The sequence below is a fragment of the Centrocercus urophasianus genome, unplaced genomic scaffold, assembly GCF_019232065.1.
Source record: "Centrocercus urophasianus isolate 14NV4802_14NV808 unplaced genomic scaffold, USGS_Curo_1.0 seq_16, whole genome shotgun sequence".
Taxonomy (NCBI): Eukaryota; Metazoa; Chordata; class Aves; order Galliformes; family Phasianidae; genus Centrocercus; species Centrocercus urophasianus.
Window position 1 is genome coordinate 18,532,365 of NW_024884711.1, and position 25,740 is coordinate 18,558,104.

General features: G+C 37.3%; 1 protein-coding gene across 1 annotated transcript in view; it reads left to right on the top strand.

Moving 5' to 3' along the window:
* MACC1 (MET transcriptional regulator MACC1) overlaps nucleotides 1–20,539 on the top strand; it is a 29,171-nt gene extending 8,632 nt beyond the window's left edge. Inside the window, exons 2-5 of the mRNA XM_042817313.1 lie at nucleotides 9,031–9,145; nucleotides 11,486–13,524; nucleotides 15,183–15,371; nucleotides 20,329–20,539. Coding sequence (XP_042673247.1) covers nucleotides 9,031–9,145; nucleotides 11,486–13,524; nucleotides 15,183–15,371; nucleotides 20,329–20,538 — 2,553 coding nt within the window. The 3' untranslated portion in view covers nucleotide 20,539. The remainder of the gene's footprint in view (nucleotides 1–9,030; nucleotides 9,146–11,485; nucleotides 13,525–15,182; nucleotides 15,372–20,328) is intronic.
* Nucleotides 20,540–25,740: the final 5,201 nt, after the last annotated feature.

The window sequence follows — 25,740 nt, forward strand, 5'->3', positions numbered from 1 at the left end:
GATTATTCTTTTTAGTGAATGGAGCATCATGTGGCTGCAGAGATGGTTTTAGATGGCAAAAGAGACACAGGACTTCAGCCATTATTTTTCTTTGTGGAATCAGCCAAACTTTTATATAGATGAAAACTTCTTCAAGTGAACTGACTAATTTTTGTTTATGAAAGAATGAAACATAGGATAATTTAGGGAAAGATTTTTCTGCCCCTCCTTCCAGTTTGAACTGTAACTTGAGTGGAGAATCTCACTTATTCTAGTGCTTGACCTACTGGCCCCTCACTTCATCCTGCGCTCATTCCCTCTGCATCTCTAACACTCACTGCCATTGCAAATGCACCTATGTATGGTTAGGAAGTGAGAAAGTAGCAACAGCTTTGTTGTCTTTTTCTTCTCACCACTGCCATGTTAATGGAAAAGAAGAAAGAAAATTAAAGTGTTCTATTCTTGGCAAATGGCATGGAAAAATAGAGCTGAATGAAGAAAGTTTCGTGAATGGGCAGACAGGGTCCTGAGTATAGTACCTGCTCAAGTTACTCCTGAGCCACTACAGCTTTCATCTGTTTCATCAAGTTTTGCCCTCAGAAGTCAATGATGTTTTCTTAGATGGAAGAGCTGGAGCAAGTAGGGGTGGAGGTAGGGTGCCTGTAGCAGCCTAGGAAGTGAAAGCTGGAGCTGCGCTATTGGAGGTGAGTAGAAGGAAGAGGTTGAAGTCGACATAGGAATGTCTGGGCTAAAATGTGGCCTTCTATTATTTGTCACATGAGTAATTAATCAGTCCATTCAAGAGGTCAGCCAGATGTCATTGAGGACTTCAGGAATGATTTCTGCCTCTGAGCACTCGATGGAGGCTGAAAAAGGAATATACACACTTGACGTGCTTTCAGGTAAATAGTACATGTAGCACTAAAATAATATGGTTTTCCTGAATGGGAAACCTAGCTTTGTACTGAGGTATTGCATCCACGCTAACGGTATGTATTGCAGGAGGGAGAACTGCTGCTAGAAAGCCAGTTGGTCATGGCAGTGCAATGGAGAAAAAAGAGCAAAAGAACAAGGGGATTGGAGGAAGACAAAAGCTGCAACAATGAGCTCACATTGTGCTTACATTCACATATTTCTCCATTTGAAGGATGGCTTTGGTCACCCATTTTTATGCAATGATAACATTGGGAATGCTGTCCTACTGAGTAGTAAGAAAGGGAAGTACAGGAGTCCTCATCTCTATAGATAGGAACAGATAGTTCAGTCAATGAAATGTAAAGCAGCAAGATTTGAGAACTAAATTTAGACACATAGAGGCATGGAATTTTCTGGGAACTTCTTGACTCAAATCTTGAACTCAAATGTTTCCTTAGAATAACATACATGCAGTCTTCAGCATCACATGCATGTATAAAACTGCCAGCAATGTTAAAAGCACTCCTTCCTCTGCTTTCATATGTAGCACTTCTTAATTCTGAAATACCTAGTTTGCTGCAAGCAGAGATGGATTATTAAATGGGATCTGATATTATGTGGCGATTTATCTTTCTATGACTTAATTCTTTTTGCTGGATTATCACTACTTCAGGATCTATCTGGCTCTATTATTTCATATTAATCATATTATTTCAGTAAAAGTATGTCATTTTTAATAATCTATTGATAAATATCTAAGAGTACAATTTGGAGATCAAAATGCCCTTCATTGGTAGAGAAACTAACAATTTAAACATAAATCCCTTTCAATAGAAGTAAGATTTTTTTTTTTTTTCCTGTCATGAATGTTCGTAATTGCTATGTAAAGGGAGTGTCTGCAATATAATGAGAAGTATTGGGTTTGGCTTTTAGAGAACAAAATCTGTTTTTATGAATCCTCCGCCCTTCTTCCCTTCAAAATTACAGTTTCAGCAAACAATGTCAAAAATAACTTCAAAATATTGGCAGGTGCACCTTAATGGGTATCCTGTTACTAGCAATGAAGGCACAAATGTTTTAAATGAAATGACATCTCACTACAAGAGAAAAAGTTCTGACCAAGTTTTGTGGTTTATGGCTGCCATAAAAAGCAACAAAGAAAACACTGGCTTTCTACAGTATACCTTGGAAAGAGTCACAGTGATTAAGACGCCATTGGATGCTCTCTTCTTTATGTTGCTAAAATGCCAAGGGCTATTAAACAAGCTCTTCAGTCAAAACAGATCAATGCATAAAAAATAGGTATATGCTTTTTCTTAAAAATAATTTTTAAAAAATAATAATTAAAAATCATAATTTGTCAGATATACTATTTGTTCTGTCACATATTCATGTGTCAGTTACACAATCAGAAGTAAAAAAAATATAAAATTTGTGAGTGTGCTGGAGAATGATTATGCTGTGGTTAGAAACTCTCTAAACTAGATCCTTATGACAACATAGTCTTTCTTCAGGCAATCACCTCATTTTCCTGAAATGAGAGCACCAGGGGATTAAAAGTGCTTCATGCAGACTGGGTATCAAGCTGAATTTACTCTGAGGTTCATGTTGCATATTTTGCTTAGGTATCTTCAGTCTATGGCTGTAGAAAATGTAGTTCAGTACCCGGGGAGGTACATCAATTTCACAGCTGGAAGTTCAAGACTGGGTTCAGGCACAGTGTCAATCACATTGCATGATTGTGTCTGTTTTAGTTTGGAATAGGAAAAAAAATCCTACATCTTTGTAACCTGTCCAGCTGATAAAGGTGCTTAAAATCACTCATTAATGTTGATTCTAATTATAAAGTTAAGAGCTTAGAAGCACTATGAGTGAATAAAACAATGGCCTTTCTCTGCAGGTGGATTCCTTGGTGCTTTGACTTAGTGCCATGAAGAGAGCACAGCTTTTGACGGATTTCACTTGTCACACCACTGGACTAGATGAGACATTTAAATGTTAAAAGTCAAGGCCTTTGCTCAGCCCTTCAATTATTTGCTTTTGGGAAACATGTGACTTGATGAAATGCATGAATGCTGGTTCCTAATGGAGAACAAGTTCACTACTTTTCCTGGGTTGGATTTTCTGGAAATTGTTATCCTTTACTTGTGTTCTGGGTGGATAGCAAATATGCTGTTCTCCATGTATAACTGTAAGAACATTAAACATTTAGATGTTGCCAAAACCCAGTGTTTGGAATAGAGGAAGCCACTTTTTGTTTTGTTTTTATTTTTATTTTTTTTTGTCATGACTTTGTGACTCCAAGACACAGACTTTTTTTTTTTTTTTTTTTTAAAAAAAAAAGTGTCCTTTATAATTCTGTCAGCCATGAGATTGTAAATAATTTGCTACTGTAAATGTTATTGCTGCTTCTTTTCCCCCACCACTGCTTCCCGCCCTCAAAGAAACCACAGCTTATATCTGTCCCTCTGCAAATTGCCTTTTGGCAAGAATAGGAAAAAGGCAGAGCCTTTTTCCTGGGAAAAGCATAATAAACACTATGCAGGAAAGCTGGAAGTGCTGTCCAAGCAGAGGCAGTGTGTAGGTGCCTAAGGCCTCATAGACCCTCCACTGGCAGGTAAGCTGTTCAACTAAAGACCCAGTGTGTACCTTCTGCATGCGGCTTGGGTAGGAGAAAAAGTCTGATTAGCAGAAAAAGATGAAAGCAAGGGCAAAAAGCTCAACATGTTGAATATTTCGGAGGTATCCTGTATTTACAAACTGATCATAACATAAAAGCTATAGCTCACAAGGACATACATAGCTAGCGAAAGTTCTGGGGTTCCCAGTTGCTCTCATCCTTCAATCTTAGGAAAAAAGAGAAGAACAGGATAGGCAGCAAGGCTCTGGTTTACATGCAGAACACTTTACATAGAAGCCCTACCTGTGCTGTGCAATATAGCTTATATTATGGTGGCACTGAAACACAAAAAAGAAAAAATGCATCATTTAGCAATGGAAATTTATAATCAGATTGCTAAATAAAAGATGCTCCTTACAGAGGGTGTCCAACATCACTTTTGAAGGAATAACTCTTGGGATTACTGTAACTTGTAAACCCTGTGAAGTATCTGCAAATGTTTCCATTGGGCCTCCAGCAGTGAATCAACTCTGTGTTTCCCAATTATGTTTATTTAAACATGGCACATGATAATCTGTTGTGCTTGTTTGCTTGCTTGTTTTTAAAAAAAACACTATTATTGTTTTTAGAGGCTTTTGAGAAGAAGTAAATGAGTTTTTAGAACAATTAAGGAAATAAATGTAGGAAGTTCTCTGTTCAGAATAAAGAAGTAATATTACAATTTAGTGGCACAAAGTTGGTAACTTTAATTTGTTAAGAATATCCTTACTTTCCATTTTCAGTTCTTTAAAAATTTATTTGGTAATGCAGGTGGAAAGCAATGTCTGTCTATCTATCTATCTATATTATTATTATTATTATTATTATTTTGTTTCTGATGCCAAAGAGAAACCATAGCTTATTTCAGTGTGGTAGCTGAAACATAAAATACAACATCAAGATTTATCTAAGCAAGCAATGTTCCCAAATGCAAGGTTTGTAATAAAATAAAGGCCACTGCCCTTATGCTTACAGCAAGCAATTTAGTAGTGTAGATGTGTGGAATGAAAGGAAGAGTGTTTGCTTTGTAAAGGGAGTGTAGGCACTTTTTGCTTGCATAGTATTCTCCAAACTGACTACAAAGCAGCAAGTTCTGGGTAGTGCAGAGCTAAGTGGAGGCTATAAAAAGCCCCTTGAGAAGTTGTGGAAATCTACTGAGAGGATGACCCACTTCAGGTCTCGCTCTCTGCTGCGCTAAGACTACTAGCTCTGCCCTTTAAAGCTAGCTCAAATTAAGTATTATGAGCAGTGATTATGTCAGTTACAAGCATTACCACACGAAGGTCTGCAGAAACCTTAAAACCTGGGTTCAGGCAGGAGTGTGAATGCATCTGCAAATCACATTATCATAATATAATAAGTTTTCGGAATTGAAAAGTAGGTACCAAATGAGTCAGCTACTTAAAAGTAGAATAAGTTAGTAACTGTATCAATTGAAAACATTTTCTTATTGTTATAGGCAAAGTGACAGGTAATAGGATGATACTAAGGCACTATCATTGCTGCTGCTAAGTATTGGTAAGGTGGGTAATATACGATTGAGATCTTTAGTATGAACATTAAAAGCCACTGCTTTCTCAGTACAAAATGAGATACAGATGCAATTCTTTAACTGTCTCACACATCCTAGGCTAAGACAGTAAGATGAAGACTGTATCGTATCAACTGAAAACTTTGCTCATTGTCCTGTACTACCATTAACTATAGTACCATAGTTCAGCCTTGTGGTCAAGAGGTTGGTAGGCTCATATCCAACCACCTGTCTGCAGACCATGAGTATCAAGGGACTGTTGTAATATGACCCATTGATGTAACTGATACAAGTTGCAGACATGTTAATCTATACAAAGCATGAGATGTTTTAGACTTTATGATGATATGTAGTACCTTCTGAAACCATCTCTCTCTTCTGTTTTGCTTTCTCTTTAGAAATCCTTTTCTTCTCTTTATTTGATAGATTTAAATGATTCTGTGCACTTGGTTAGGTCAGGAATACTGTATTTAAAACTGACAAAAAGGCCTCGCACCGTTTTCAGAATTATACTTGTAAATCTTAAATCTAATAATCTAGCCTCTGAAACTAGAAACTCATCATCCCTCATAACAGCTGAGTAAGCCTGAGTAGTACGTCTCCATCACCTGCTTGTGTTGTTTGTCTCATCTTTGCAAATGACAAAACTTCATCCTCTGGATGCAAAGGCCATGAATCATTGTGAATAGTGCCTGAATATCACTACATGTGCAAGGAATCTGTGGGGTGGCACTGCCACAGTAGAACTCTGCTGCTAACACAGACTCTTCTTGAAGCAGGCCAAACAGGGCTAAGGTTGAATGAAAGGCATATTGCTGGTGTCTCTGGGATGTTGATACTTTAAAAACACCAAGGAATGTGTTCTGTCTTGTTTTTGAGGGCAGAGGCAGTGGGGAAGTGTTTGCTTTTGGGCTTTCTTTATTTTTTTCCTCACCACTATTTTAAGCACAGCAAGACATGTTTTCTTTGGTAGCAGCTCTAGAGGAAGAAAAAAAATGCACTTGAATTTTAAAAGACCTGGATGACATTTCCAGAGGCATCGTATGCAGCAAAAATGCTGTTTGCAGCAAATCTGTCTCCTGACTTCTCTGAAAATTTCAGCTTTCTACCTGAGTCTTTCCACTCCCTCTAAAGTGTTTTCCTTTCCATGTGACAGTCTGCAGTGTGCCTACCAGGAGCACTGTGGCCCTGCTTTCCCCATGGGCTGAGCAGAGTCCTTGAGGCTGTAATAGCAGTTTGCACCCAACTATTTCTTTCTCTCATAGGAAAAGTGTCATGTCTCTCCACAGGTTTGCTCTCTGGTCACCAGTGTAGATGATCTCTTTCCAACTTCTTTATTTCTTTATTTCCTTTATTTCCTGCTCACTTCACGCTGTGAGCTGACATACTATCAGTCAAATAATTCTCTGCACCATTAAGTACTTGTCAGGTTGCATCTTTCTTACTCAGCAGCTACCAGAAATGAAAAGCATAGCTTCTGTTTCTTTCCATATATAATTCCTTCTTTCTGCAGCAAAGGATTTTCATAACTTTTCCCTTCGCTCCTGTTCAGCATGGTTTTTCGCCCCATGTGCACTGATTTCTCCTCTCATGCAGATGATTGTTCATTTGGATTTACTGAGGTAAGTTTCTAATTATTAGGGCTGCCCTATCCAAAGTTTCTGTCAGGATGCAATTTTATCACAGAATTTACATACAGAGAAGGGGAAGCATTGGGCTTTCTTACTTCAAGAGTCTGATACAGAGGCAATGGTAGTATAAGCACTCCCAGCACTAGGGCTGAAACACAGAAGAAATTGGATCCAGCCCTGCTGTCAGATCATGTCATTGTGCTCAGGAAGCACAGCACACAGTACCCCATGGTATGTGTACAGCTTGTCCTTGGTATTTCCCACATCCCATGGCATCCTGACCAAATGTGGTCAATGTTTGCAAACAAACATCTATGTTGTCCCTCACCCTCCTCCTCTTTTTGTCTGGCCTGAAGATGCACCTAAATAACAAGGGCTCCCTCATCATAAGAGAGAGGCCTTATTTTTGAGATTGCTTTTCCTTTTCGGTATCTGTCTCTAGTGTCTTTGTGCCAGGCTAGTGGTAAGATTTTAACGAGTTCCCAGAGGAACCTTTTAGGAACTGGCTTATTCTTTCTGCAGAAGTTTGTAGTGTGTATAAGATTTCAATATGCAATCTTGTTCTCATGTCTCTGACAATATGCACCCACTGTGTAAGAGATTTGTTTTTCTTTCTCTCTCTCCCTTTCCCTAAGGGTTCTTATTTTAGTCTTTCTGCAGCTACTTGCCTTATCTTGCTCTATCCTCATCTTAACTTATTGCATCCCCATTCAAAGAGCTACTGAAATACGTGTTCTTTTTATTAACTATTCAAAGAACTGTTCTTAGATTAATTTGTCAGTAAATCATCAGTCAGAGTTCAGTGCTGACAATGCATATGCTGATGCTACAAGAACTAGACTTTCTTTTTGTAAACTTACTGGGAATTTAAACTATGGATACCAACATAATGTCTCTACAGTCGAAACTGGTGATTAAACACCCCAAATCCCTGAAATGGAAATCTGAGATTAAAATCTGGCATACTTCTACAACATATTCAGTTTTTCAGCATTTCAAGATACAGCAACAATAAAAAACATTTACTTTGTAGGAAAGCAGATACATTATCAAAGATACTGCTCTTTACAGCAGATGGTGATAATTTTATACAGATATGGGATGTCAGCTGTTGGAATTACAGTGTCAGGGTGAAAGAGACATTTTAGATTTGGTTTTGGTATGGCATTAATAGCAGAAGCTACAAACTATGAGTCTTGGAGGCAAGCTTCCACTGTTATCTGAAATCAGCCTTTCTAAAGCTGAAGGCTGAGATTTCTGGTAGCAGGAGCCTTAAGAGTGCTTGCAGCCCCATTACAGCAAAGCCACTGGCTGGCTGTCAGCCTTAGCCTGACATCAGCCTTCCATCCTGCCTGAGTGCAAATCAGCATCTGATCAGATGGCCATTTGCTGAAGATAGCCATTGTCATAAGAATAAAAGGTACCGAGTTACATCTGCAGTGAAAAAAAAAAAAATCACATCTTCAGCCATTGCACCGTGCACAATGGAAACAGTCATCCAGCTTCCAGTTTCTCATTCAGTAATTTTCTATTATAAAGCGTACTTCTTTTTTCCCATAATTCACCTACTGGAACTGTAACTGATTTTTTTTTTTTTTTTTTAATAACCGCAGCAAAACCTTCTCCAAAGCATTTTTTTCCTCTTTTTAATCACAATAAAAACAAGATCTGAGTCGTCTGCAGTTTCTGTTGAAGAAGTGGCAGGCTGCAGTACTTTAGACTCCTGAACAAAGCTGACTGTTGTTGTATCCTGTGGATGGACCACAAAAAATCTGTGGTTTTCCCCTTCCCTTCCTCTTTATTTATTTATTTATTTTTAAAATTCCGAGTGTCTTAATGGTTTTACTAGCTGCCATCACTTACAACAGTATAGGGCTGGAAATGTTCTATATTACTTGACAGAGGAATGAATAGACCTAGATCTTCTCCTTCAATGTTTCTAGTCAAGTTTAACTGAAAATAGGAATTGAGATGTTTATTATTATTTTTATAAAGGTTTTCTACAAGACATTCATAATGGAAATTATTGTAAAATTGGCTCAATTCTATGTGCAAGACATTTAAATATGTGATTTGTTTGTTTTCCCCAAATGCTGGGGTGCTTCACTGTACTGTAGCTGTTACATCTGGTGCTTTTGCTGTAAATTAGACAGTGAGACTGAGGACTGCAGTGCTCTTGGGCAAACTCCATACCTTAAACCATAATGTCACAAAGTTTTTTCTTTTATTCTATCACAGGAGCAAAACTCAACTATTCTTCAACAGTTTCCACTTTTACGGCTTGCTAATGTTTTACACATTTAACTGTTTCCTAGGAGGAAAATGCTTCTAGCAGTGGAACAGCCTCCCTCCATAACTCAGAGATTCCACGAAGCAGGTCAGAGGGCACTCTGATTGATGTGGATGACCGGATACCTTCAGCTACTTACAGTATGCTGCTGTTTTCTCTATTAAGGCTTTCCACCTCAAGTCTGTACTTCTACAAAACTTTTGATAGTGTTAAGAGCTACAGCTACCCTGTAAATCCCTGTACAACAGTTGTGTTGTTTGTTTGCTTTTCTTGTATTGCTTGTGTTTTGCGCAGCTCAAACCATAATGGCTGTCCTTGGAGTCAGAGTGCAGGTCCCCTAGGAGAAACTTGCCAGCATAAGAGAAGTTCCCTATCTCGGCAAATATGATTCAGTCAGGTTAGGAGGAACCATTATCCTCATGTGAATAAGTGCTATTTAGGGTGTGCTCTTGGTGATGGAGATGGGGGGAGAAGAGAGAAGTTTAACCAAACTTCATTAATTTAGGGTTTCTTTAAAATACCAGAAATCTGAAGAGGGAATTTTGACACTAGCCCAGATGACAACTTGAGTTTTGGACTGTAGAAAACTTTGGATTGAATGTCATCTGTTAATTTGAGTTAAAACCAGAGTTGCTTTACTCTCACTATTGTTTTAAACCAAAAGTTGAGGTAATGTTCCCCTTCACAAGGTAGACCTCTTAACTTTTGCCCAATTACAGATATGACTAATGGCACAGCTTCACCCTGTGCAAGCTGGGGGGTAAGTAGGTTGCTAACCTACTGCACTTCAGTAACTTGTGCTGCTAGCTTGGTATGCAAAAGACTCCACCCTAACAAAATGAGCTCTGTCAGAGCTTTCTGCTCAGACTTCTGTGGAAACATACCAGTTAAGAAGCTGGAGTCTGGGACACATATATATATTTAATATATATAAATGTATAGAATTTTACTTCAGATATTATTATTATTATTTTTTAACATGATGTTTCTACTGTAATAGCACTGAAATGCAGGGAAAGCTTTTGGACACTGGACAGAAATGAAAGGCCAATTGGTGATTGAGCAGCCCAGCCCAGTCTGGTGGCCTTGTGCTCGTTCCTGCTGGCAGCTCCTTTCAAAGAGTCTGGTTGAGACAATCCTAGAGCCTTCCAGATGGGTAGCTAAGAACAGATAATTTCCATTTTGGTTCTTCTCATTTGGGATTTTACTGGAACTGTGGAAAAATTTCACTGTTCAGGCTTTTTGTCACAGTTCATGAAAAATTGGAACTGAAAAGTACAAGTGTTTCGGTTCTTTTTTTGGCTGAGTGCACTGCCATTCCTGTGCTTCAGCAATAATTAATAACCTTGAAAACTTCTATGGGAAGTGTAATAATGAAGAATATAAACATGCTGAATGAATAGAAATGCTGAGTTTTACCTCTAAAATTAAAATCCCTCATAGGATTTTAAGCAAGTACAAAGAAAGGATAGTATACAACATACTCTGTATGGAATAGTGGCAAGCTATTAGTGACAGAAACCCTTAGTGAAAAAAGTCAGACTGTTGCAGGAAGTGTGAGTCATTAAACATATAAGCCATCTTTTGTGATTTTAATATAAAATATTAGGGCATTTTATATTCACAGCAAATAGACCTTGTTAATGATGAGTATTCTTATTAAAAACACATTTAAATATCACTTATATACCCTTATTTTTCTATTTACATTTTATTTACTACGTGTACTGAAGGTTGGACTAGATAATCTCAATGGTCTTTCCGAATCTTAATGATTCTAGGATTCTATTATTCTATTTAAATGCAATCTCAGGAAAACTATTTGCCACAAAATCATTTCTTTCTGAATTTCAAATTGTAAAAAAATCATAGATTATACCAATGAATTTTTTTTAAAAAAGCTGGTAGAACAAATTCCACTCACACTGAGATAAATTGTAAGAATGCTGATATCAATTAAATACACATGCTCTAACATGAAAAGGAATCCATACTGTCCACAGTGTCTGAAAATGAAACAGTGGTTGCTTAATTTTTGCATTGAGATAGTCACAAAAGAAAAAAAACATGGAATCTTGTAGGAGACCAAGGATTACTGAAATGCAGTGGCTTAAACCTTATGGGATCTTAGCATGCTTGATACTAATTAACATTTATTGGTGTTCATAGTAATCAGAACTTTGCAGAAGATTTTTTAACATCTTTAAGTGCTGATTTGTTAGTACTATTATTATTATTAATGAAAATTCTTAATGCTACTTGAAAGCATTGATAGTCAATATTGATACTCTTTAATGATCTGAAGTAAAAACATACAAATATATCCCTTGACAATTTGATCCATATGCATTTTAAGATGACAAATTTGGTCTCTCAGTCATTTTAAGAGTGTTGGTTGGAAACTTATGAAATGTCTAAAGTTTCTGTGATTTAGGGAATACTTGGTGATTCTTTTTTTTTTCTTTTCTTCTCTTAAACAGATGTCAATGAAAGCAAAATGGATTTGGATATTGAGTGGTCTGATCTGTTCAAACATACCTATACTATTTCCAAGACTAACCCTTTCTGGAATGAACTGTCATCCTCCAATCCTTTTGTACATGACATAGCTGCTTCCAATAGAAATGAAAACAATAAATACTTTTCTATTTTGAAAGAAAAGTCCCATTTGTTCTCTAAAGTTTCTAGCGATAGGGATTCTTTGGCTTCCTCTGGAGATGAGCTGAATATTGATTGTCTTCTAAGAAAGAGCTCAACAAGAAGGTCTGGACGATCCAAGAGTGTTTCTGACTTTTTGGATATTATTGATAACCGAAGATTTAATCCTCATAAGCCAATGCCTCAAAAAACTACTTTTTCTGACACGACGTGCCCTCAAATTGACCGTGAAGCCTACAAAATGGCTTGGTTGAGTCACCGACAACTCACTCGGTCTTGCCTAGATTTAGAAGCCATGAGCCATAGTCCTGGATGGGCACAGACGCAAGCTGCAGACATTCATGTAGTTTGTAAACTGAATCATGAAGGGGGTTCAGTACAGCTACCTGACTCTGATATCAATGTTCACATCCCTGTAGGTCATGTATTACCTGGAGAATTCCAAGAAGTTGGTTTAAGGGCTATCCTTAACCCTCCATCGTCATTTAACAATGAGCTGTCTAGCACTGTAAGTCCTCTGATAGAACTTACACTGAGCAACCTCAACACGAAGGAAGCTATTTTCCTAGAGGTGAAAGTTGCAGCTAAAGTGAAGAATGATCCTCTCAGTCAAGTTATGAGTGATATTGTCTGTTTTTTTAGTCTCGATAAAGAAGGGCCTTTTAAGAAGCTAGAGAATTGCTACACTTATCAAGATACTATACAAGTGAAGCTATCGGACCTAAGTCATGTGATGTATGCAGTGATTGCAGTACAGGCAAACAAACTCCAGCCTCCAGCCACTAACGTCTGGGACTACATTCATAGAACTGTCTCAGTTGGGATTTATGGTCCCAAATATATTCATCCATCTTTTACAGCAGTTTTTGCAGTATTTGGTCATAACTACATTCCAGGAAAACTTACTATTTGTGATATAAAAAAAGGAGGGAAAAATATGCCCCCTGTAGTATTTCAGCTGTGGGGAAAACATACATTTCTGCTTGACAAGCCCCAAGATCTAAACATTTCTTTGGTATCCTGTGATCCAGATTTTGAAGTGAAGATGGAAGATGAAGGCAAAAATATTAAAGAGGAGGAACTGAAAACTGGTGAAATGGTCCGCCAACAATTCCTGTTTTCCATGCTAGGATGTAGGGAGATGCATTTCTTTGTTTTTCTTGTTCAGATTAAAGTCTCAAAAAGTAGCCAAATAACACAATTCCATGTTACGACCCCTGATCCAGCTCCAAAATTAAGTGGAATTATCAGTAGGCCACAGCGCTTACAAAAACGCAAAGAAATCAAGTCTGCACCTTTGCTTTTAATACCAACAGTTAAATACCCAAAGTTTCAAGACAAAATTTTGAATGTTAATACTTATGGAGTAGCTTTGAAAACTGTGCTACGTCAAAATAAAATTGACTATTTGCTGGAATATTTTAAAGGAGACACAATTGCACTTCTTGGTGAAGATAAAGTAAAAGCCATTGGACAAGCTAAGATAAAAGACTGGTATGTAGGAGTTCTCAGAAGAAAGATTGGTCTTGTACATTGTAAAAACATAAAAGTGATTTCCAAAGAGCAAGCTATGGACACAACTGACAGCGAACTGACAACCAGGAATCTTGTTGAACAGATTACATTGCCATTTAAAAAACTGACTTATATCTACTCAGTAGTTTTATCTACAGTATCAGAGAGTGTTTATGACTGGAGAGCTTTGGCTGAGGTGCTAGGATATTCACATATATCTTTGGATGACTTTAATGAGGTACATGGTGATAAAGAATCAGACAGAGTTGCGCATGTTGTAAAAAGGCTAAAGGAAGACTGCCATGCTAACAAAAAAAAGAGACTATTCCTTTATGAGCTCATTATTGTAAGTATTGCATGAACTAACTTGGTTGTTGGGAATGCATTGTCAAGAGGCTATGTCAGTAGTAACATGAACAAGAAAATGTTGTCCTACACCTTCACAGGAACTTTTACAAATCTGAACATACTACTAATTTTTGCAGATACTTATAGATGTAAAATGCATCCAGACTCTTATGAAAAATAATGCTTTAATCCATTTATTTTAAATAGTCTTCTGTTAACATACCAGGAATCTTGCTCATGTAGTATGTTGACAGGCCATCGTTGAAGTAGTTTTGTCTTTTGTCATTGTCACAAATCAATAGTAAATTATTTACCTAAGCAATTCACAGTCCTAATTAGAAGCAATTAATAACCACACAGTGTGAGAACTGCTATAGCATTTCTGCCATAAGATGTATTTCTAAGATTGCATTATATTTTTAAAGCAAGGGAACTGTGACCTATCTGTTTGTTGAAGACAAGATTTTTGGTCCATGTTTGACAGTTTCAGTGTTGTAGCTGCATAAGGACAACACTAAAAATATTTTAGAATTTATTTTCTGTGGTAGCAACTTATATGAGGGCTGCTCTGAAAGTAATGCCTCCTATTTTATTATGTTGGCCCATAAAGTCAGAGGAAGATGTTGGTGGTATGGTAGTAAAGGTTGAACTTTCCTGGCAATATTCCATTACATTTTATTACCATGTGACAGATGGCAGCAGAGGGGCAGTCCACTTTGCCCAAATGTAAAGGGTGTTGGTACTGTATATTACTGTCTATTTCTCAGTAGTGACTTTAGGATATTATTCTAGTTGGGCACTAGTATGGGAGAATTTTGGATCCATATTGACTATTTCTTGATTAGCTACATTAGCCAAGCATCTTATCTACCAAAATTTCTGTTTCCATGAGAATTTTTATGGAACATTTTCAACTAAAATATACAACTAGCTGTTTTCAGGCAAAAAGCTTGCTATTGTATAAAAAAATCAGTATCAGAACATGGAGAAACTTCTCTGGTTTTGGTTATTTATATTGCTCTGGCAAACCAATATTTTTTGTGGAACATCTTTCTGTTAAAAAAATTAATAACCGCCACCCATTTTCTCATTAGCTGTTGAGGAAATAAATAAGAAGTGAGAATGCAGCCTTTGAGGACTTTGCTCCTGGAAACATGTTAACTCATTTGCTCTTGAAAGATCATTTGGCATGGGGACTTTCATTTTCACATTTCTGTGTGATGATTGGCAAATTTTCCATTATATGAGAGGAATAAATCAAAGGGTGCTGGCCAGTGTAATCAGTGTTCTGGAAAAGCAGTAGACTGAGGACCACATCTTAGTGCAACAGTACTTTAATTTCAGTTTTAAGTTCCATGTCATACTCTAAGATCATTTGATGGGCCAGATATTTTTGTTGTAGAAAAATATTTTCCCTTCAGGATCCCTTAGCTGGGCAATATCCATGTGACACTAGAACGCTGAAGCAGCTGAATGCCAGCCTAATTTTTTTCTTAAGCTTGTGGGAAGCTTTCCTGTGAAATTATTGGCAATGCATTTTTATTGGAAAAATATTTGTCAGCTTGAAAATGTAGACTAGTGCTTTGAAGACAAATGATAATGATGTTTGTAGGAAGTTCCTTTGTGAAGGGACATTAATGAAAATGATTGTTGCAGGCACTTTTGAAAATAGATTGCCAGGGATTAGTGGCCCGTCTTACTCAGGACACCGTCATTTTGACATCGGCTGTGAAGCTTGGCAGATACTGGCGGGAGCTCGCAGAGAAGCTAGCCCGACTCACAAAGCAGCAAATAGAGGCTTATGAGATACCCCATCAAGGGAAAAGTGGAGCAGTGGCTCTGGAGGTAAAGTTCTGGGTAATGCAATGTGCACCCTTGCTCCTTTCCAGGGACTTTTCTTCTTCCTTGCTGTGTTTAATTTTTTCCTTTTATAGTTACTGCCTCTATATTTAGTTTGTAATCTCTTCAGGGCAAGAAATTCTCATCAAGTTTTGCTTACAATTATTAAGATTTTCCTTTGAAGCCAGTTGTAGAGTGTTGTGCCAAATTAATTTGGTGTGGAGATCCAGGTATCTATCTTGAGTTTCAGATCTTTACTTTCCATCCCAAGGGTCACTTTCCATCCCTTATTGACCTGCTATCTCATTCTTAGTCTTGCTCACTCCTCTCTTTCTCTTTCCCAGCTGCTGTAATTTCAGTTGCAGTAAGGAAGACCATCCAGTCCTTGCAGTGAGCTCCTTCAAATCACCTTCAGTACAGCTTTTGTTCTCTCCACTGAGAACAAGCTTAACTCTACTATTAACATTTTCCTTTTCTTCGTCTGTGTCAAATTTCTCACCATCAAACTCAGACAAGGCAATCTCTGACACCAATTTCACCTCCTTTTATATGAATATGGCAAACCCTGTTTTAAGTGGATGGTTTGCCACGTAGCTCATATTTGCCCTCTGTTGTAAAAGCACTCTGGTTAAATAGAAGTATGACTTCTAAATAAAAGTCAAGTTGTCTTCTCAGATATATTTTAGTGTGTATACAGTCAAGAGGCAATTTAGGCACCTAAGTATATCTCTAGTGCTATTTGAAGATGCTCAGAGGTATCCATAGCATCCATGCAGTGTGACAGATATGTCATAAGACTTAGATTGGGCTCGTGCCCACCTCTGACTTGAGGGCCAGCCTGTATTCCTGACAGACCTTAGCGTGGGCAGCCAACTTTCTTCCTACATTTCTCTACTTTCTGTATCCACTGTATCCTACAGAGCTATGTGCCGATAACTGATAGTTCTCAGACTGGGTTTAACATTGAACATTCTCTTATATATATCACTGAATGTTGCTCAATGTGACTTTTCTGCTTGGGATTGGGTATTCAGGATTGACTCTCCATTTGCCTGCAATATCCTCTGATTATTGCAGATAATGCACATTACGCAATCTGAATACCTTTTCTGTCACATCTTGGTATCTAAAAAATTGCTTCTATTTGCCATTCACGCCTTCACAGCAGTCAAGATATTCTTTCTTCCTTTTTCTTTCCCTGTAGCTGATTCTCCCTGATTCCTGTTGAGCATATTTTCCTTCCTACAGCCTAATTCCTTTGAATCTTTAATCTCAGTCTTATCTGCGTTGTGATTACTGTCAAGAGATTTCTGCTCTGATCATGAACCACCGATTCTTCCTCTGAATGCCTTGCTCCAGCTCCAGACCTGTATTTGACTCAGATACACATTTTGATTCACATACAGTGTTCTGCATTTACTGCAAATTTCTATCATTTCTTCTCAAAAATATTTTCTGCTCCTCTAAGCTTACTATTCTCTTTGAACTATTTCAAGGCTTTGCTTTGTTTGGTTGTTCCGGATATATTACTTGTGCATGGGTGCACATTTCTCCTTACATTTTTTGTTATTATGAAACTCTACCTGTCGTTTGACTACTCTCTTTCCAATGGAAAAATAGTCACCTTGTTGTTAGCTTTATTTTTGCACTAGTGTGTGAATGACTGCCACTTCCATTTTTAACTTTTGTAGTGCCTTCTCTAACTTCTTAGACTTTTGTTTTACTTGCTAAGATTCCTTTGTTTGACAAAATCACTGCTCTCTTGAGTGAGAATTATAAAGGTTATTATACCTGAGCAATGTGTGTCTCCGCTGGCCTCCATGTATTTGGAAAATCTTTCTTAGCTACCAGACAGTAGAACCAGCATAATCTTAAAACACTTCTTTCAGCACAATGTATGTACACACACATATATATGATATTTAATTTGTTATATACATATTTACATTGCTTCAAATATATAGGCATTATATATCCATCTATGTACATTCCCACCTAATGTAAATCATAGTATAATAAACCATCTACAAGATTCTCCACCTTCCTATGACATCATCTTATGCCTGAAGATAATATAGTCCAGTTCTATATATATCTATCATATAAAACCAGTGACAAATCTCTGAACTTCTCAGTGGTATAGTGAATTGAACCTCTGAAGAAACCTCTACAGAAAACAGTACTCTGCTTATAAAATTTATTGTTTATGTTCAGTGGGAGTGCCTATGTGGGATGCAAAATGAATATAGCTAACATGGTGTAAATTCATACCTGTGTGGGAAAGACTGCATGATTTTTACCAGGTTAGTGTTAGTCTGATTATTTATTTCAGAATGGTTGCTGTTTGTCATGTTTACTTAGAAGCTACAAAAGAAATACCATTAAAATAATCTTATCCTGGAGTTTACGAATTGCAATGTAGGTTTTTTTTGTTAATAGTAGTTGTTTGTATGTAAGTGAAAAAATAAGAAAATTCAAGGAGTAATGATTCTGACTAATTACTATTGTCTGAAAACGTTAACCAATTCATTAATCAAGGACTATTCTCCATCAGAAGGATTGATTGGCCAAAAAATGTTTCTATTTCTAATTGGAGTATTTTTCTTAGTGGGAGAAATCTTCTCTCAGATGATCAGAAAGACAAATTGAGGTGCATACAATTGATGCCTTGCTTTTGAAGTGCTTTTCATCAGTAAATTCCAAATCACTTTATGGAGAATGTGGGTATCATTATTATCTACTCAGCAGAGGTAGTGGGAGCAGAGGGAAAACCCAGGCACGTAGCTGAAATGTGATTTGCCCAGCATGCTGCAGTGATTTAATAGTTTGCCTTAAAAATCTGCTTTGTTGAAATTCAGTAGTGCCAAACCTGATTTAGTTCAGCTGTTGCATTAGAGTGTGTGATTGCGGAGAAGGACCTACCTCAGAAGCCTGGTCTGCAGTATTAGTTAGGTGTGATGAACATGTAGGTTACTGCCTCGTTGCATTACTGATGACCTGTTCATAAAGTTTCTGATTGTCTACATTTTTCTTTTGTCCTGGAAAAAAAAAAAAAAAAATCAGTTGAGGAAAGCACGGTTTGTATTTTAGGCAATTCTCTGATTGTGCTGTGTCAGACAGACCTTCAATGTAAGTCAAAGCATAGCATCTTTTAATACTCCCTGTCTTTTTGCATACTAGTAAGTATCACCAGAGAAAGGCTGTCCCCTAATCTTTCAAATAGCCTGGTCCAGCAGGCTGTAAGAAAAGGAAGCAGGAGACAGAGAAAAGACACAGCAGTAGCATATCAAGAAATCCCAGCTTTCTTGTTGGCTATGTTGCTTATCAAGCTAGAAGTAAGAATAAAGAATTTTAAAAAGCTTAAATGACAGACTTCACCCAAAGCACTTGCACTTTCTTATGGCTTAAACTAAAGGCAGAAATCAGACTAACCAAACTATGAGGTATACTACCAGGGAGATTAATTGTATGGATTTTTGCATTTAAGGATGAGGGAGATGTTGACAGAAACTACAGTAAAGTTAATATTTGAGTAAGTTAGGACTTCTTAGCCCAAATACAGAGGAAAGTTCAGAACCACAGGTAAAGGAATTTCCTCCAGCTACTTGTTTTCTCAAATGATCAAATAAATAGAGCTCAAAGTAAGGAAGTGGAGCTTTACATTGTCTATTGCACATTCATAGGACAGGATATTGAAGAAATAACCAATTTCCTTCTGAACTATCCTTCAGAAAAGTGCAATTGTTTCACCATTAAAAAAGGAAAAAAGATTTTAAAAATCCTTTTAGAATTAGATGACTCCTGGTCACTTCTGTGTGTATATATACATGTGTACGCATCAGTTCATGTGCTTTTATTAGTATGCATAAGTGTATTTTTCTCAAAACACCATATGACAGTACTATTTAGGAAAGCGAAGGGTTTATTTATGGCTTTGTGTATCATCCATACAACTGCTAATTAAATTGCTGTTTGCAAAACCTCTGTTGCCAATGAGAAGAAGGGAACTAGATGTCTAAGTTAAATTTTTGAAAGCAGCAGATGGGAAGACAAGCTTTCTGTTTGTAAACAAGAGCAAACTTACTCTGTGCATCAGTACTTTGAAAGATGCAAGTCGAGCTTGGTATCTGCATCATGTTGCCATATCTGCATGAATGCCACAAGGTGAATGACAAATTACATCTGGAGAAGATCTACTCCATATTTATTAGGCATAAAATAATTAAACATATTGTGATTTGCAATAAGAAGCACTGGTAACTTGTTTTTTCTTATATATATTTTCTTAATTTTTATTATTTCCTTTATTTGTTGCAGGATAGTTTTTAAAATAGCATGCCCTAATTTTAAGAAGTTAATTATAAAAACTTTCGATTCTCCTGCTCTTTGAGCAGTTTTATTTGTTTGTCTGCTTCTGTTTTGTTTTGCTCTATTAGGCAGATGTTTCTGTTGATGTCACCTTAAAATTTTTTTGTATAGATAAGAACTATGTTTAAATTTTCAGGACTTCATAGGGGGACAGTGGAATCTTGACAAAGCGGGGCTTTAACCGCCAAAAGCACAAGTCAAACTCTCCAATGGAGAAACTTCTGTTGGATGTATATGTTTCAAAAATGATCAAGGGGAAAAGCATTTTCCTTCTACCCTTGTGCCTTTAGTTTCACTTTCAGACATAGAAGTATATTTACTTTGTGATAGTTATCTGAATGAAAACTTTATCTTTCTCTTATTATTCCTCTGAGAATTACAGAATTTCATATCAATGAAGTACACAAGGTTCCTGGATTTTTTAATGAATATGCCTTATATAAGAAAGCATGCCAGCGTGGCTAGGGATCAAATAGTTACTTTTCTTCTTTCTCTTTTCTCTGACTGTTGCAAAGATTTTTTTTTATTATTTTTTTTTTCTGCAATAGTTCAATTTTTGCAATTAAGATTTCTCATAATTTTCCCTTATTTGCAGATGATGTGGAAACCTGCATATGACTTTCTCTACACATGGGCTGCCCATTATGGAGACAGCTACAGGGATGTCTTACAAGATCTGCAATCAGCCTTGGACAAAATGAAAAATCCAGTAACAAAACAGTGGCGAGAGTTAACTGGAGCGTTGATTCTTGTGAACTGCATGGAAGTTTTAAGGGCAAGTGCTTTCTCCAGAATGGAGGAATAAAACTAGGCTATCAATATATATTTTTGGAAAATCTAGAAACTGTACTGTTATCTGTATTTCAACAGCGCTTGCAGAGCAGGGCTAAATGCTGCTGGTGTTGAGTCTAGCCCCGTGGTTCTCAGATATAGCCATTGAAGATTGCCAGACCTTGCTCATAGCTACTGAGGAAGTAAGAAAAGGGTGAGGTCAAAAATGACTTGAATACTATAGGCTTTGTACAGGGAGCTATTTCTGATTGCACTTATTTTTAGGTGGGAATTAGTTCTAGACACAGAGCGGTGCATGCATGAGTGCAGCCCATGGGGCATATGTTTACATTGTTTTCACTGGGGCATTAAAATCTAAATATTTAAAACATTTTAATAGCTGTCCCAAATCTTCAACTCTGAGAGAATATGTACAGGATAACCTAGAAAAACTAGGATTCTTTGTCCTAAACTGGGACAAAATTAATCTTCTTCCAAAAGAGTAATTCAACAGTTATTTACACTTGGAAGCAAAGGCTTGTGCAGTGCATTCCTTCCAAAACAGCTTTTGGTTCATTTTATGGAGTCTTAAAAAGAGACAGGCAACGTAGTAGTCAAGGTCAGTTGGTTTGTTGATGTAACTCTAAAAGGGTGGGTTTTTTTGTGTCTAGAAATAGAGGAAGCTTTCTTGGTGTACATTGTCCTCTGATGATTTGCATATTTTTCCTTTGTTATTGTTAATTAGGGAAGACTGGCTTGGTAGATATAAGGGCTGTAGACTGTTTATAACCTCTTCTGTTGATCATTCTTTTCTACCTTACTGTATGAGGAATATGAGTGATGGCTATAAATTTAAAGAAAAAAAAAGTTAGCAGTGGGGTGCTTTCTAGAATTTTTTTTTGCAGCAATTAATTTTCATTAGTCATGTGCTCTAAAAAGAACCCTACTTAGACATCAATAAAAGTCTTGCAATTACTAGGTAGCTTATTATAAACACATAAAATACAGGCTGAATAATAGCTACAGACTAACCAACTTGATTGCAATTATTTATTTATTTTTTTTTATCATAAGCTCCTAAATAAATTTTTAGTTAAGTAGAAGCTTCAAAATGTTAAGGCCATTTTAAGCATCTTTAGCAACGTTCGTTCAGAAACACAAGCATATACACATGACAGCTGGGAGAAAAGAAATCTGGGTTCTGTCATCACTTGTTCATAAGACAAAGCCAAATTCTTTCAGGAGTATCACAAAGGAGTATCATTACGATTAATTAAGAATCTGTGCTTCTGCTGTTTTCTTAGATGACCTCTACTAACAAGGAAGGTTTTGTGATTCTAAAACCAAATAGCACACGTAAACGTTTTTCTTCCCCTCCTCTTTTCTCCAATCTGCTTTCTTTTGTCGTTTCTTTAAGCTTTCCTGTTGCATTCATAGCTCAGAAAAGAGTCTGAGGAAAGTGCTCCTGCTCCAGTAACCGAAAAGTTCGCTCAACAAAAGTCCCTTAAGCATGAAGGCATGACTGAATTAGCATGCATGCAAGTCATTTGGCTTCAGTGGACTTGCTCTTGATTTGCAATAGATTGAGAGATTCAGCCTACAGAGCATTAGTTGTAGTTGTTTATCAATGAAACCTTGATAAAAAGGATATAGATTGTTGGAATTTCCTGTTGTTTGAGTTGTTAGCACCTATTTCGTACCTCATCACCTCTAGTTTTAAAAAGAGCTGCGAAGAAAGTATAAAACACACTCTCTTGTTAATTTGTCATTCTGTGCAGAGACCAGCTGTTTTTCCCTGCTTGCAGTTACGAAGCCCCCCAAAGGGGAAAAAGCATCTATCACCTTTGCCGTGCTGCTGGATAAAAGGTTCTTATTTATCGGTAAAATGCCAAATTGAAATATTAAAATTAAAAATCTGAAAAATGGAAATCAAATTAAAATAAATTATTTAAAATAATCCTTAAACATAGGACTGCATGCCCTGATTAAAGTTTTTGTACATTTTCCAGATTTGGTCTCAAGGCCAGTTCCTTTCATTGATGTGAAACAACAGTAAAATTGTTTCTGCTTAGAACAAGAGTTGAATTTGGCCTGGTAGATTTAGTAAATATTGACTTAGTGAGTCAGTGTTCTCCTTAGCTTACAACATTAAGCAACTGGTCTTTCAAGTATATTTCTTTATAAGGAAATTTATATCTGTCTGTAGTTTTTCCGTACCCCATGTTCTGTATACTGTGGGCTTTGGCTGTTAATTGTTCTCCCCATTTCTGCTTTAAGCTTCTGCTCATATGAATGAAATGTGCACTCGTGCAATATTCTGTTTACTTTAGCATCCCACACTGGATACATGAAATAATAGGTATTAAAATCTCATATTTTATTTAGTGCTCTAGTATTCAAAACCGCAAAATGCCAGCTGAGAGTGAAAGCAGCTGCATGCAGCAGCAGCACGCATAGAGTAGCACATGGATCTGGTAAACACACTGTTCTTGACCTTTTCTCCTTTCTTCCCACTCTGTCAAGAGAAAACAGCTTTCCCATGAGCCTGCATACATACCTTCCTGGGTTTCTGCAAAGCGGGTGAGATTAATGGCTCTCTGAGAGGAGACAAGGCAAAATAAGCCTGGTCCTTGCCTTAAATGACCCTCTGTTTCCAGTTTCCGTTCCATTTCCCTTTGGATGTGTAGGCAGACAAGACCCTTTCACTATTCTTCTAGCATCTGGATTGGTATGGTTCTTAAACAGATGAAAAATGTGTGAGCACCCACATTATGATTTCACCTAATGATGAAAACTGGAAAAAAGAATTGCTGCAGCTCTGTCTGCCCCTGAAAGGGGTAGACATACTGCATGTTGGGCAGCAGTAAAATAAAGTCTAGCTGCCACTCACACTAGAAATGCTATTTTTTTTTTCAATTAAGAAGCCATTCCTGTTCTTGCAGTGCAGAGACGACTCAGCTCTGTGCCATTTGATGGCACACTGCAGTGATGTGTTTCTAAATTAACAGGAGAGAAAAAGTAAATGGGTTTCTGTCCTCCATTTAGGTTCTGGGAAAGACTCAGTTCCTTAGGTTTCACTTTTTTTTTTAAATTAAATTTAAAAATAAATGTTTAAATAGGAAAAGGGAACTTTCTTTTAAAATATAAGTAAGGGCTACTTCCCAGGGCAGCCTCCAGGTTGTGGGCTGGGTAGGAACATTTTTTGTGGACTCATCCAGGGAGAAAAAGGGAAGGCAGCAGCCACCCCTCTCCTGATGAGGCCAAAGAAATGGGAAGAGTGAGCAAGCTTCTCTTTTATGTCACTTTTTGTGAAAAATACTGATTTTTCACAGTATTTTTCTTATTAAACTGAGTGGCATATAAAGCAAATACTAAGCAGCTCCAAAGGAGCAACTCTGTCTTTTGGTGGTTTTTTTTTTTTTTTCTTTGTGCATGTGTGTGTGTTGACTGTAAAGAAATATTCTTAAAGCATTTTGGACTCATTCTCATCTTTCTGCTCTTCCATCATCTTCATCACCTATGAACAGCTGAACCAAATACAAACAGAAGGCTTTGCTACTTTGTTCTGTTTGTGTTCTAGTTATAAGAATACTATGAAAAGATAATGCAACAGAGAATGCGAGGGTTGGATATTTTTTCCCCCTCAGACAAGCATGTAGCAAAAGGAATTCCACACATTAATGTGAGAGAGCATCCCATCTGATAAAGCCTCTGGAGAAGTTCTACAGCAACTGTAGACGTGTAAAGAAAATGTTAGTCCAGTGCAAGTGGTAACTGTTGTTCATTATAGCTCTTCTGCTGTCAGTAAATATCTACAGACAGTAAGGAATGTAGTCTTCAAAATAACCTGGAGATTGTTCTTAGTACATATGTGCCACTTTATATGTGTTGCTGATGTATATGTGTTATCTATTTGTTTTTTAACTAACAGTATATATTTTAAGCAAAATAAACAAGGAAAGATGATATTGTCCACTGGAATCTTGTACAGATTTTATGTTGTTTTTGTGAGCCAAGGAGGAGAGGTCAAAGACGGCTGATCTGTTAATACCTGAGAAATGAAGGATGCCCATACATACTTTCCTTCATTTGAAAGTTCTGTGCTAAAAATATGGATGTACACTCATTTTAGTCTGTTTATAAGCAGAAGTAACTGGCTTATATCACTCCCTGAGACAGCAGAATGAACCAACTGCTGAGAGCATGGCTCTCAGAGCAAAGGTGATAGGCAGCCTGTTCCCCTCGCAGGGATGTGTCCCAGAATGCATTCCTTTTTATGGCAGAATCATGCCAGCAAGTTTGAAAAGGTGAATCTTTGAAAAGGCCATTCAAAACTAGCACAAGCTTCTGAACATTTGGAAGACAGAGATAATAGCACGGTTCATATTTCATTATATATTTATCTCATTTTTCTCAGATCATACTTTTACTGGATATTCTTGTCCAGTCAGACAGTCTATATCTTCGATGCTCAATTAACAATCATTATTTTAATTTAAAACTAAGTGGCAGGAATTACTATACTGACTGGAAAGTGCATTTACATATTCATTCTAAATCCTACTTTTTAAAATGTTAATGAACTGGCCTGCACGGAAGAAGGAGAGCAACACAATAGTCCCAAGAGCAGGGAAATACAAAGGGCATTCAGTTCCATTCCATAACTGCAGCATTTTAAGCATTACAATCTTGGTAAATTCAGAACAAGATCTAAAATGTAGCCTTGACAAATACAATACGTTGAGAAAAAAGAAAATCAGGACTGACAGGGAAGAAGTGAATAAACAGTGACTGTTCCACACGTCTAACAACAGTGAAGATATCAGGCAGCGGGTTTAAAAATAAGCTGAAGTGCCTTTTCACACAGCAAGGAATTGAAGAATGAATTGTTACAGGAAGTTTTTGAAGACAAATGCATCAATGGGTGCAAAAGACAGCCAGCCAAATTTATGGACAAAAGTGCCATATGGAGGTGATGGTCTGTGTCCTGCCACCAGCTGAATACAACACAGAGTCAGAGAGTGGGAATGCAGCAGGGAGAAGCACATCCCACACTCATTATATTCTCCACACTCTGGTCTGGATGCTGTGGGGCTGGAGCAGGCAGGCACCCGTTTTCACCCTGACCACTCCTGCTGCTCTAATAACTACCACCCTTACTTGGCCACTGCATCCCAGCACATTCCTTTACACTGGCCTTGTGCCTCCATACAGGACATAGCTTGTGCTTTTATTC